The 11,485-nt window shown below is 37.9% G+C and overlaps 2 protein-coding genes across 2 annotated transcripts; one reads left to right on the top strand and one right to left on the bottom strand.

The window, feature by feature from the left end:
* Window positions 1-402: 402 nt before the first annotated feature.
* Window positions 403-2,061, bottom strand: LOC104224015 (NAC domain-containing protein 1-like). Its single transcript, XM_009775563.2, has 3 exons — window positions 1,692-2,061; window positions 1,305-1,585; window positions 403-1,193 (listed from the first exon to the last, which is right to left on the bottom strand). Exons 1-3 carry the CDS (start codon window positions 1,855-1,857, stop codon window positions 765-767), a joined length of 876 nt encoding a protein of 291 aa, XP_009773865.1. The 5' UTR covers window positions 1,858-2,061; the 3' UTR covers window positions 403-764.
* Window positions 2,062-7,595: 5,534 nt separating this feature from the next.
* Window positions 7,596-8,489, top strand: LOC138880101 (DNA polymerase-like). Its single transcript, XM_070159762.1, has one exon. It carries the CDS (start codon window positions 7,596-7,598, stop codon window positions 8,487-8,489), a length of 894 nt encoding a protein of 297 aa, XP_070015863.1.
* The last annotated feature ends 2,996 nt before the right edge of the window (window positions 8,490-11,485 follow it).

Below are 11,485 nucleotides of genomic sequence, written 5' to 3'. Positions count from 1 at the left end.
ATATATCAGATCTTTCCTGCTCTCATATTAACTATTTAAATAAGGGAATAGCCATTTTAGCAACGTGTTCCAAGTTCCAACTACCCCCAACGAAAGAAAAAAAAAACTAGTAAAATAGTTGTGATTTAATTATTAAAGTGCCTCTATTTTTATTCATAACTTTTAACCATGTCTATCCGAAAGCTTATCTACTAGTTTGATTGATCAATTTTCCACGCGGTTATTATCTAAGGATAATTGACTTTTTAAAATTAATATTCAGTGAAAACTTTCCTTTTCCTACCAATTAGAAGGCAAAAATAAAGAAAATTAAGTTGAAGAAAGAGGTTTACGAGAGTAGAGTCAAGCTTCATCCAAAATCAATTTGACATGTCATCGTTAAATAATAAAAAAATCAAAATGTAGAGTACTGCAGAAAAATATTCATTACAATTTCACAAGGAAATTAGTTTTGCCAAACACAAGGTGAGAAACTAAACTAAATTCTAAAAATACAACAGTTTGTTGCCCCCACCCCTTCTTTTTGTCTGTACTAAAGATTTCTTGCTGATAATACCAATCACATAATGTCACTTTCCACTATAATATTTTACAATTGTTGAAAATTTCCATGCTGTCAGCTTCATCCAATAGCATTCTACAGCGTAATATATGTTACCATCGGAAAGACTTTAGCCACATACTAACTTATGGTTGAAGAACGAGGTGATCGAGAAAGTCGTGGGCCTAATAGTACCCATACGACAGTTCTGTGGAACTTTTTGTCACTGAAATTGAAAAGCTGGATTTACAAAAACTGGCTGCTGGTTGAAGAAGATATTATAATTATTATTTTGGCTATTATGTTGGTGTGACACTTCCCCTAGCTGAGATTTCTCCATTTGATGAACCACATTTGTATTAACACTATTCATCGTGTAACTTTGGTCAATATCAAAACTTGTATGGTATGAATTATCACCTAGCAATTGTGGAATTGACCCAAAATAATCCAATTCTAGTAGATGTGACAATGAACAATTCCTTGGCAATTTGTTTGTTTGTGGTCCACTAGTAGTAGCACCAACAACTTCAATATCATTATTGGTAATCTCAATTTGAGCCTCTGATTCTTCTTCTTCAGCTTTCATCATCTCCATACTTTTTCCCATATTTTTCTTCTTATAAATTCTACAAAGTACCCAATCATCTAACTGAAAAATATCCAAGAAGGAAAAAAAAAACATTAGTGTAATTCGTCGAATGGATATATACAAACGATTCGTATAACTGACCCCGACTAATTTGGAACTGAAAGGTCTTACCCTCATAGAGCCACTTTGCTTGTTAGGTTGAGATCTTGATTCATTTAAACGATATTCATGCATAATCCAATCAGTCTTGACACCTTTTGGAGGTTTTCCTTTGTAAAAAACAAGAGCTTTTTTTACACCAACATATTTAGATGCACTATAAATAGCTTTATCAGTTCCTGTAGCCTTCCAATAACCTGAAACAGCTGCTCTATTTGGCCTAACACCATTTGGATATTTCCTATCACGAGGGGTGAAGAAATACCATTCATTTTCTCCAAATTCAGCTTTCTCTACATTTCATAAAACATAATCATCATAATATTTCAAGAAACATTCAAAAGTGTATTATATTCTTCGAATTTTAAACAATTTTTCGAGTATATATTGCATACTAACCAGGCAATTCCCAGGGATCGAATTTGTATAGATCAACTTCGGGGATAATTGAAACGGGACATGGCCTCGAGGTAGCTTGATATCGAAGATAATACATGATTAATTCTTCATCAGTAGGATGAAACCTAAATCCAGGAGGAAGATCCGAGCTAATTTTCCCAACCATATTTAAAAAAATCTTTTTCAAGTAAAGAAATGAAAGAAGTGGCAAGTATTTAATTATATGGTTTTATATGGAATAAAAATAATTGTTCCTAGGTGGGAAAAAGAGGGGTTGGTGGAGGAAATTAAAAGAAGAGGGAGGAGAGGGAAATTTTTGATTCTATAGGAGGAAAATGAGAAGTGAGAGAGTTTGAAATGTTTGCAAGGAGAAGGCTGCCCAATTTATAATTGTTGGAGGTTTTTAAATTTTGTCCTTTTTTGATTGGTTGTTTTTGACTTGCATACCTCGTATGAATAGCACAAGCCATGCTTGCAAGATGTAATATATTAGGCAAAATCACTATTTTTTCTTTCTTCCTTCATTGGATAACATATGGGATTGGAGAAGGGTATGGAGTAGTGGCAGAGTCAAAATTTTTATTTAGAAAAGTTAAAATATAAATAAATAAATAAGTAAAAGAATGTATTTTTTTTTACCTAACCAAAATATGTATTTATATATATGTAATTTTTTTTACCTAACTACATAATATATTTTTCCGGTAAAAGGGTGCCAAGTGGTATAAGGGCATTGGGGAGAGGAATATCCTTAGTTCTTATCTCTATTTTCTTGTTTGTGGAACTTTAACAAACTATTATTCTTACACATTTTTCTAGTCAAAAGTTATGGTCCTAGGCCAATAAGATTGGAGTTTGAGGAGTATGAGGACAATTGGGCAAACGAATTTTGGACCTTTTTGGTCATGTTATTGAGTTCTGATATTTTATTTTCTTTTTACAAATAGCTTTTTCTAGATAGGGATGAAACCCCACATATGTAGATCCAATATTAAAAGGTAAATAGCACAAGGGCCAATTTTTTATTTAAATTTCACGGATTAGAAATGTAAATTTTTAATATTGCATTTATTTTACTTTTAAAATATGAGTTTAGATTTTTTTTTTGTTGAGTTTTTCCACTATTTATATATTTGACCAGTTTCCAAAGCTTAATAGTGATACAGAGAATGGTTCTTCTTCAAGTTGCATGGCCAACGTAAAGAGGTCCACTATTTACTTCTATAGTTCCTTTCTTGAAAATAGAAAAGAGACTTTTCAATAATCCAGTTCTTTTTTCTGTTCCATAATCATAGGAACAAACTTATGTGCTCTTGTCGATAGAAAGATTCATTGTATCATAGAGAATGTGAAAAATGAGAAAACAATTCTCCCACGTGATTTATAATGTGGTTGTTATAATTACTCCAAGTTTCTTTGAATTTCCTAAAACATTTTTAAAAGCAAAAAAAAAAAAAAAAGGAGTTCATTGGCGTACATAGATATTGTATTCAGGGGTAAATGTAGCATTCTAGACTGCAGTATTACATTCATCTGAATTCAATATTTTCGATGCGAAAAATAATTTAATATTACAAAATTCACTAACTTTACAATAAATAGTGGATATGAACTTATGAAGTTTAAAGATACAATAAGTTCAATTTTACGAACCGTAAAAGTTGAATACATAGGGTTTAAATTTCGAATCCGTCTCTGATCGTATTATATTAGTGTATTTTTGTGGGTTTATTATATCTATGACTTCTTTAAACACATAAGTCAATGTGTTTCTAAAGGAGATACTTTTAAATTTCTTAATACAAACAATTTTATACCTACTAGTATTACCTTTCTATGGAAAACAACTCCAAAAGAATAGCTTTTCCCGAGCTGTTTTGGATAAATGGATAAGAAAACCACATACATTGAATTAAAATATAACTTCAAGCATTATTATTATTTTGGTACAGACATTACAGGACACATCATTTTTGTAATTAATCTTTCATCAAATTAAATACCCACTGCATAGTTCCTATCCAAAATATCCATTACAAAGTCAATAAGAGAATTAATAAGGGGTTGCGAACCCAATATCGCGAATACAAAATTAAAAAAGCGAAATCATATCCATCTTTTTTTCTTCTTCTTCTTATCAATGTAATAATATATTCCTTTGTATTATTCGCGGTAATAGGGAAAAGAGGAAATATTCAATAGGCTGAACAATTAGCAGAATGTCACCCGATTTGAACTCAAGAAACTACATTACACTGAAATATATAGTAGTACTATAATATTCTTAAAAATATAAAAACAGTAAATTGTAGTTCCGAAAGAGTTTAACTTATATATTCTGATAGTGTAATGAAGTTTTTACACTACTATTACATCATTCAAAAAACATCTACAAAGAAACCCTTCATAAAAAGTGATTTGTAACTTTAATAATAATACAAATTACAAACTAGAACCAATTATTTTACATAAGCACCAAAAAAAAAGTGGATAACGTGAGCAGAGTACATTGCTTTTTCCTACTAAAGCAAGTACATCTATCATGACTTCTCAACTTAAGTAGCCGATGCTAATCTTAATTCTAAATAGAATAATTATTATTCCCTCTGTCTCATATTATGTGTCGTGTTTGTGTTTTACACACTTTTTAAGAAATATTAATTAAAAAAGGGATTAGATTATTCTACCTTTATTTATGTCTAAGATATAATTTTTTTTCATTGAATATTTATTCTATTTATGTGTTATCTCTATTTTCAAGAACAATTATTAGTAAGGGTAAAAAAGAAAAAAAATAATTAATTTTGTTTTGAACTTCTAAAATGATAAATAATTTGAGATACCTATTTCTAGTAATCATGACTATTAATATGAGAGGTAAGGAATAAAAAAAGTAGTTTATGTAAATGATCAATTGCCAAAAATAGCAAGGAGTTCCAACTTTAGAAAGTCGACAGGTGTCTTGTCAAAAGAGGTTAGATAAGATAAGAACTAGAGAAAAATGTAGGTCAGTTGCTTGTGGTTCTTATCTAGCAACCTCACTATTTAGCCTCTTTTTGGATAATTCAAGCCACTAAATTTCAACATCTACCCAATTTAATATTAATCACAGTTGACGCTTAGGCCCATAACGAAGTATAAATTTGGCGAGGTTCATCCCTCAGCGTGGGGATCTTTCTGAAAATAAAAACTTGTTTTGTTGAGGCAATTTTCCTCGTCGCTTACCCGCATTTCTCTTGGTATCCCACCTGTGTGCCTCTTAATTCCGTGAAGTCCTTGGAGTATGTGCGATTTATTCAGGATCCTTGTCAAGAAAGAAGTCAGTCCCTTATTCTTTATTTTATGTTAAAAGGTCTGGACTCGAAGAGGGGGTCGATTCACGTACTTCATCATTTCCTGGGTCGTTATCGCCTTTCCCCGGTTCAGGGTATGGGTTCTTTCTCTATTAAGAAAGTCCCGGTGTGAACTCCCCTACTGATCTGACTCCAGCGGATTCTCGAGAAGCCAATTCTCTCTCTCGATCTAGATCTACTTTACCGACAAGAGCTCTTAATGAATGAGCAATGAGTTTGATTCTAACTATTCAAAGCAGAGGAAATAGAATATTATATAGCCTATAGCTATAGGGCTAGGCTCCGCTCCTCGCTCGAGCTACCAGCTTTCTTAGATTTCATTCCTGTTGACTAATCCGAGTCCTTGAGAGCTTAGACGTCAGCGGGGAAGAACTCCGAAAGAATTTCATCGGCTCCTCCTCTCTTGCCCTCTTGATGGTATCCAGTTGAAATGGTTGCTGGATTGCCCCTAGTTCAAGCTCTAAGTCAAGCATTCAGGCACCAAAGACCTCTGACTACGCTCCTCAGCCTAGGAAAGAAAAATCCCATTTGCCTAATACGTACTACTGTGCAGCAGATGATTTAGCTGCCGTTATTCCTCCACCAGCTTCTTCTTGGCATCAAGCCAGCCCTTATTCCTTGCATCAACAGGCAATCCCGCATAAAAGAAAGGCTACTGACTTGGCTGATTCAACAAGGGAAAAAGGCATCCATTCAAACTGCTCCCATTCCTATGTTGACACCAAGAGAAACAAACCCTGGAGCCTTCCTCTCTATCCATTCCTTTTTCATAATCATAAAGGATGGAAATGCTTAGCTTACTAAACCAGCAACAGCGGAGTAAGCTCCCATATCCGTGAAGGACTGCTTTCCAGCAGAGGAAAACTTCTCGTTGCTGAGCTTGCCGTTAAAGAGTAAGATGCTGATTCTATAGCAGCTCCGATTCCTTCACCGAGAACGAGAAGGAAGTCTTATAGAACGAACAAGCGCTAAAGAAGGGGGTGGGATCTCTCCTAAAAGAAAGAATTGACCTCGAGCCTGTCCTACTCATTCTCCTTTTCCCGTTCCTGACCCTGAGTGTGGAGGGGTTAGCCTTGAGCCAGGTCTTTATTTTTTATTCCATTTTGTCAGTTTAAGTACTGGAATGGGAGTTACGGATATTCATTCCTAAACTATGTCACCGATTGGTGACCTGATCCCGCTAAGCAAGAACTGCTACCGACACCGACTCTATCTTAACGACCGGTTTTCCCCTGGACATTCCGAAAAGTCTAGTTGACAAGTTTCCTTTTTTCACTCTGTAAACAAAACAAGCCCTTAGTCAAGAGGTTAGTTACCCTCTTCGGTATCGGCAGAGAAAGTAGAGAAGGACAGTGACACAATAGCTCTAACATAAGCAAGCTGTCAAGAGGGAGTCAATAGCTGCCTATTCTGCGGCGCTTATTCCCACAGCAGACTCAATAGCTGCGGTTACGGATGCTATTGCTAAGAGGGCATTCGAGTCGAGTCAACTATACGATAGTGAAGTTCCTCGTTGGAAAGACTCTTACTATACATGGGGATGCAGATATGTCAGAAGGACCGGATTCGAATATCCCCATTCTGCAAATCGAACATGGTAAAAAAGATATGATGATTAGTGGGTTTAATTACGAGTAAGGAGTATTTTACCTTTTATTTCGATCCCTAGAGTAAGATTCGTGTCATGGAAATCATGAGAGGAATGAGTTTCCTGGCATGCGCTTAGGGCGAAGACATCAAGGTCTCTTTTAATTTCCCCATACTTTTTTCCCATGAGCATGGTTTTGGGCTAGGTTACCAACCTCAAGAGGAGGATTCCTTTTTATTTTGAGAAATGGTTTCATTCGCGCTAAAGCAGCAGCATACTTTCAAGGCTGAAGGAAGATCTTTCGACCCCAGGAAGCCATACAGACCCAATCTTCCATGGCTACTTCCTCAAATAAGGTGATGATTTAGCCTTCTCATTCAAAAATGGACTTGGTTGCGCTCTATCTGGTATATCTTTTCTTATCCGATGAGGGTTTTTAAGTGGTCTCCTTACTTTAGAGCTAACGTAGAATCATCAATAGTTCCAGTCTGGATTTCTCTACAAGTTGATCGCTGAGGAAAAATATCATAGCCCCCTTGAGTCAATAAGAATAGCAGAATTCCGCTTTAAAAAACCTTACCTTAAATGTGTCGAAATTGAAGTTATCTCATTAGCGGGAATGATACTGTTAATGAAATATGCATACAATAGCGGATTTCGTTCTATTAAATTCACTATCCATTATGGTCTGATACATACAAATAACGAACGAGCCGACTTTACAGCAGGAAATGCAATTTTAGTAAAGGCCGATAACGCAGAAGTACCCCCGCTTCGTGTATATAATGAAATTTTGAAACAAGTCTGTGAAAAGGCTGAGAAATAAAATACGAAGAGGGGCAGCTAGACCGAGTAGGGGTTCGAATCTATCTCTTCGAAAGGGTTGAACACCGTGAAGTCCACCCTTTTAGCCTAGAGGAAATTTTTAAGCAACTTTGTGATGAATTAACGGATGGCGGGACAATGAGTGATGAACCTGTAGAAGTGGTAGCTATGGGTAAGAAGAGTCGTCGTCCCGATCATATACCCGCACTGAAAGCAATTAAGAAAATAAAAAGGAGCCCATTCATTGTTGCCGATATAGAGGCTGCTCTCCACGACGATGTTCATGTTCCTTGCGCAGTGGGGTTCTTAGTGGTTAAGCCGGGTGAAGATCTTGCTTCCAAGTCTGAATATTATATTGAAACATATTTCAGTGAAGATAACGATTTCTCAATATCAGATTTCAAAAAACGAAGTGAACGTATGATGCTCGACTTTATAGAGCGTTTAGCGGCTGTGGTATCAGATGAAAAAGAAATTCGAACGGTCTATTTCCATAACTTTTCACGATACGATGGCATTATAGTAACGAGAGCTTTTACTTCTCAGATCGGCAAGTACTCCTTCCAAACGGTGATGAGGAAGCATAAAATGTACGAGTTAAAAGTCTATCGTGGAAATGAAAAAAAGAAATTATTGTTCCGTATAAGGGATTCCTACCTTCTCCTTCCCGCTGCGCTAAATAACTTGGCCCAGGATTTATGCCCGAAATTAGGTTCTAAAGGCACCATTCCCTATGAGAAATTACGACTTGAGTATCTTCCGGAGATAGGTCAACAATTGTTGGCTTATCTGAAACAAGATATTCGTCTCTTAGGTGGCGTTATGCTGAAGGCACAAGAGATTTATTGGAATCTGTACAAAATAGACATCGTTGATACAATAACGTTGTCATCGCTAGCTCTATCAATCTTTCGTATGCACTATTACGACCCAAAGAGTTGGCCCATCCATATACCAACTCGAAACCAAGAACGCTTCATTCGGCGTGGTTATTATGGAGGACATGCCGATGTCTATAAGCCCTATGGTTAAAATTTAGACTATTACGATGTGAACTCCTTATATCCATTTATAATGAAAACTTTTCCGATGCCAGGCGAACGGGGCTCCCAGGCCGGGACGTCTGGCATAATAATTTAGAAAAGGCGGAATTGGATAACTTCTTTGGCTTTATTGAGGCTTTTGTAGTGTGTCCTCTCTACAATAGAGAAAGCCTTCTTACCCTATAAGGATAGACATAATGCTTTAACCTTCCCAACAGGTAAATTCGTAGGCGTCTATTTTAGCGAAGAATTTTTTTATGCCCGAAACTTGGGTTATAGAATTTTCCCGCTAAGGGGCTACTTGTATGAGAAAAAGAAGAGTCCTTTCGAAGGCTTTGTATCAGACATCTTCGCTAGAAGACAAGAAGCAAAGATAAAGGATGATGCAGCTATGGTATATATCTACAAGATACTAATGAACTCTCTCTACGGTCGATTTGGTATAAACCCAGAAGTTATTAAAACCGAGATATGCACAGAAGAAAGATATCATGAGTTGTATAAAAAGGAAACTTTTTACAGTGCGGGGGTCCTGTCCCTTGGACGACTTGAGTAATGGGAGAATGGCAACTGGGCCCTGCAGTGGTAGAACCTCGTGAACCGGGCATACTATTGAAGAACCTTCTGTGAACTTTTCTTCTCTTATGAAATTTCTACTCAGCTTGAAAAGAAAAGAAGCCTCAAGCCGATAAGTCATCATGTTCGATAATTTCGAAAGAAGAGCTGAGGGCTGATCTACGACCACCCTCTCACTCACGGCACACATGCTATATGTGTGATGCCGACACCCTGATCTAGACATCCACTCCAGACTATTTACCTTATTTATGATCTTCTTACGGCCATCACGCTATTCTATAATTAACCATGCTATTTATGCTAAAGATAGCCCTTCATAGATCTCTACGACCTACCTCTACGAACAGCCTTAGACTGGCGTACTGATAGTAGCTGCTACCCATACCGCTGATGGTCGCTTACCCAGATCTATCTATGTGTATACGCTTAGAGCTCACCTCCTCACCCGTACGACTCTCGATAGTAGAAGAGAAAAGGAACATATCCAATGAGTCTGATTGCAATGGTATAAGATATAAGCTTAAAGGAATAGATAGGCGCAAGGTAAACGACAGAACCATGTACTAACCGGACCGAAGGAAGAGGTCTCCTGTACAATCTCTGGCCCAAGAATCTGTCTCTCCCCTACTTCATCCCAGCATAGGGGAGTCCTGCACTTGCGTCCATAGAGTGCCTCAAAAGGTGGCATGCCTATACTCGCCTGAGAACTCTTGTTATAGGCGAACGTAACCAAGGGTAGATGTCTGTCCCAACAACCTCGAAAATCAAGGGATTACCTCCGCATAGCCTCCAATGTCTGGATGGTCCTCTTAGACTGGCCATCGGTCTGAGGATGGAAGGCTGTGCTAAGACTCACTCTGCTACCCAAAGCCTTCTGTAGGCTCTGCCACAAGGCTGAAGTGAACCGTGGATCTCTGTCTGATACTATGGATGATGGTATCCCGTGTAGGCGCACTATCTCATCAATATATATCTGGGCTAGCTTGCCCGTAGAGTAAGTCATACTGATCGGCAGGAAGTGAGCTGACTTGGTCAGCCGATCAATAATCACCCAAATGGCGTCATGTTGCCTCGCAGTCTTCGGCAATCCAGAGACAAAGTCCATGGCTATCTCGTCCCACTTCCACTGTGGTATCTGAACTGGCTGTAAGGGTCCTGCTGGTCTCTGGTGCTCAGCCTTAACCAGCTGGCACACTAAGCATTTAGCCACATACTCAGCGACATCCCTCTTCATACCTTTCCACCAATAGTGTGGGCGGATCGTCCTGTACATCTTCGTGCTCCCTGGGTGCAGGAAAAAAGGTGAGCTATGCGCCTCCTCCAAGATATCATGGCACAGGTCACTGTCCTGAGGAACACATACTCGTCCCCGGAATAGAAGTGTGCCATCCTGGCGAAGGTTCAACTCCTTCTGTGTCATCAAGTACCTCAAGCTCTTATGATCCGTAAAGATCTGGCACTTCCCCCCATACAAGTAATGTCACCATATCTGAAAAGCGAAGATAATGGCTGCAAGCTCTAGGAAAGAAAGTGGCCGTGAGGTTACAAAGGTCGTGACTGAGTCTTGGTTGATTAGTTTGCCTTTTCTTGGTCTGGTGTGGCTAACAGGCGACAGAAGGATGACGGCTTTTTATTGGGAACGTAGCGTAGAAAGGGGTTCTTCCGCAGTGAAGCAAATGATCTAGCCAATCATTCTTCTACCGATTATCCAAGTTCGGTATTCTGTAAGTTCCTAGGTCATATCGAAATGACTCCATTGAGAGTAAGATCTGTTCGATATGTAAGTGGTATAGTCACTACCTGTAAGGCAAGCCCCATAGACACCTTACTACTTTCTAAGCTTTCTCTCTTGTCTCGCCAATCTAGTATTGCCATATAAGAGAACTGCCTTTATGGGTAGAATATCTTTGAAAGATATCTTTCCCTTCTTTCACTACGCCCTTTCACTCTTGAACTACTTGAACAAGGAGGGCAGGGGGTGCTATCGTATATAAGAAAAACTGCTGCATTTTGGCAGCGGTTAGCTCTCTCTCTAACTAGAAATTTGATAAGAGAAGTGCGAAAGGATTGCAGGCTAGATTCAAGGTATGCCAGTTGTCCACAGAACTTTCAAGATTGGTTGAGTCTTAAGTGTAATTTAGTAAGAGTATAAAGGATATAGTGGCCGTAATTATCTGTCCACTCAAGGCGTTGCAAGCAAATGGTTTTTGAAAAGCATTAGAAATCGTGTTCAACATTTTTCCAGTGCTTCAGCGGGCTTTGGACTTTTTTTGTTATAGGTACTTAACCTTTTCGGAAGATAAACTATCAGTCAATGACGTTGCCAAGGTAGATATTTTTCTTTGCCTTTCAAGATATTGCGTATAAAGAGAAAGATAGCCAGTCCTCTTGGGCGGCCGAGAGTGT

The sequence above is a fragment of the Nicotiana sylvestris genome, chromosome 10 (assembly GCF_000393655.2).
Source record: "Nicotiana sylvestris chromosome 10, ASM39365v2, whole genome shotgun sequence".
Classification (NCBI taxonomy): domain Eukaryota; kingdom Viridiplantae; phylum Streptophyta; class Magnoliopsida; order Solanales; family Solanaceae; genus Nicotiana; species Nicotiana sylvestris.
This window is presented reverse-complemented; position numbering and strand designations above follow the sequence as displayed.

What these genes read in the sequence shown, in the direction of transcription:
- LOC138880101 (XM_070159762.1), top strand. Translation starts at nt 7,596, where the DNA reads ATGAGTGATGAACCTGTAGAAGTGGTAGCTATGGGTAAGAAGAGTCGT.
- LOC104224015 (XM_009775563.2), bottom strand. Translation starts at nt 1,857, where the DNA reads ATGGTTGGGAAAATTAGCTCGGATCTTCCTCCTGGATTTAGGTTTCAT. An exon ending in CGATCCCTGGGAATTGCCTG is followed by an intron (nt 1,586 to 1,691) that starts GTTAGTATGCAA and finishes TATGAAATGTAG; the next exon opens with AGAAAGCTGAATTTGGAGAA. An exon ending in AGCAAAGTGGCTCTATGAGG is followed by an intron (nt 1,194 to 1,304) that starts GTAAGACCTTTC and finishes GATATTTTTCAG; the next exon opens with TTAGATGATTGGGTACTTTG.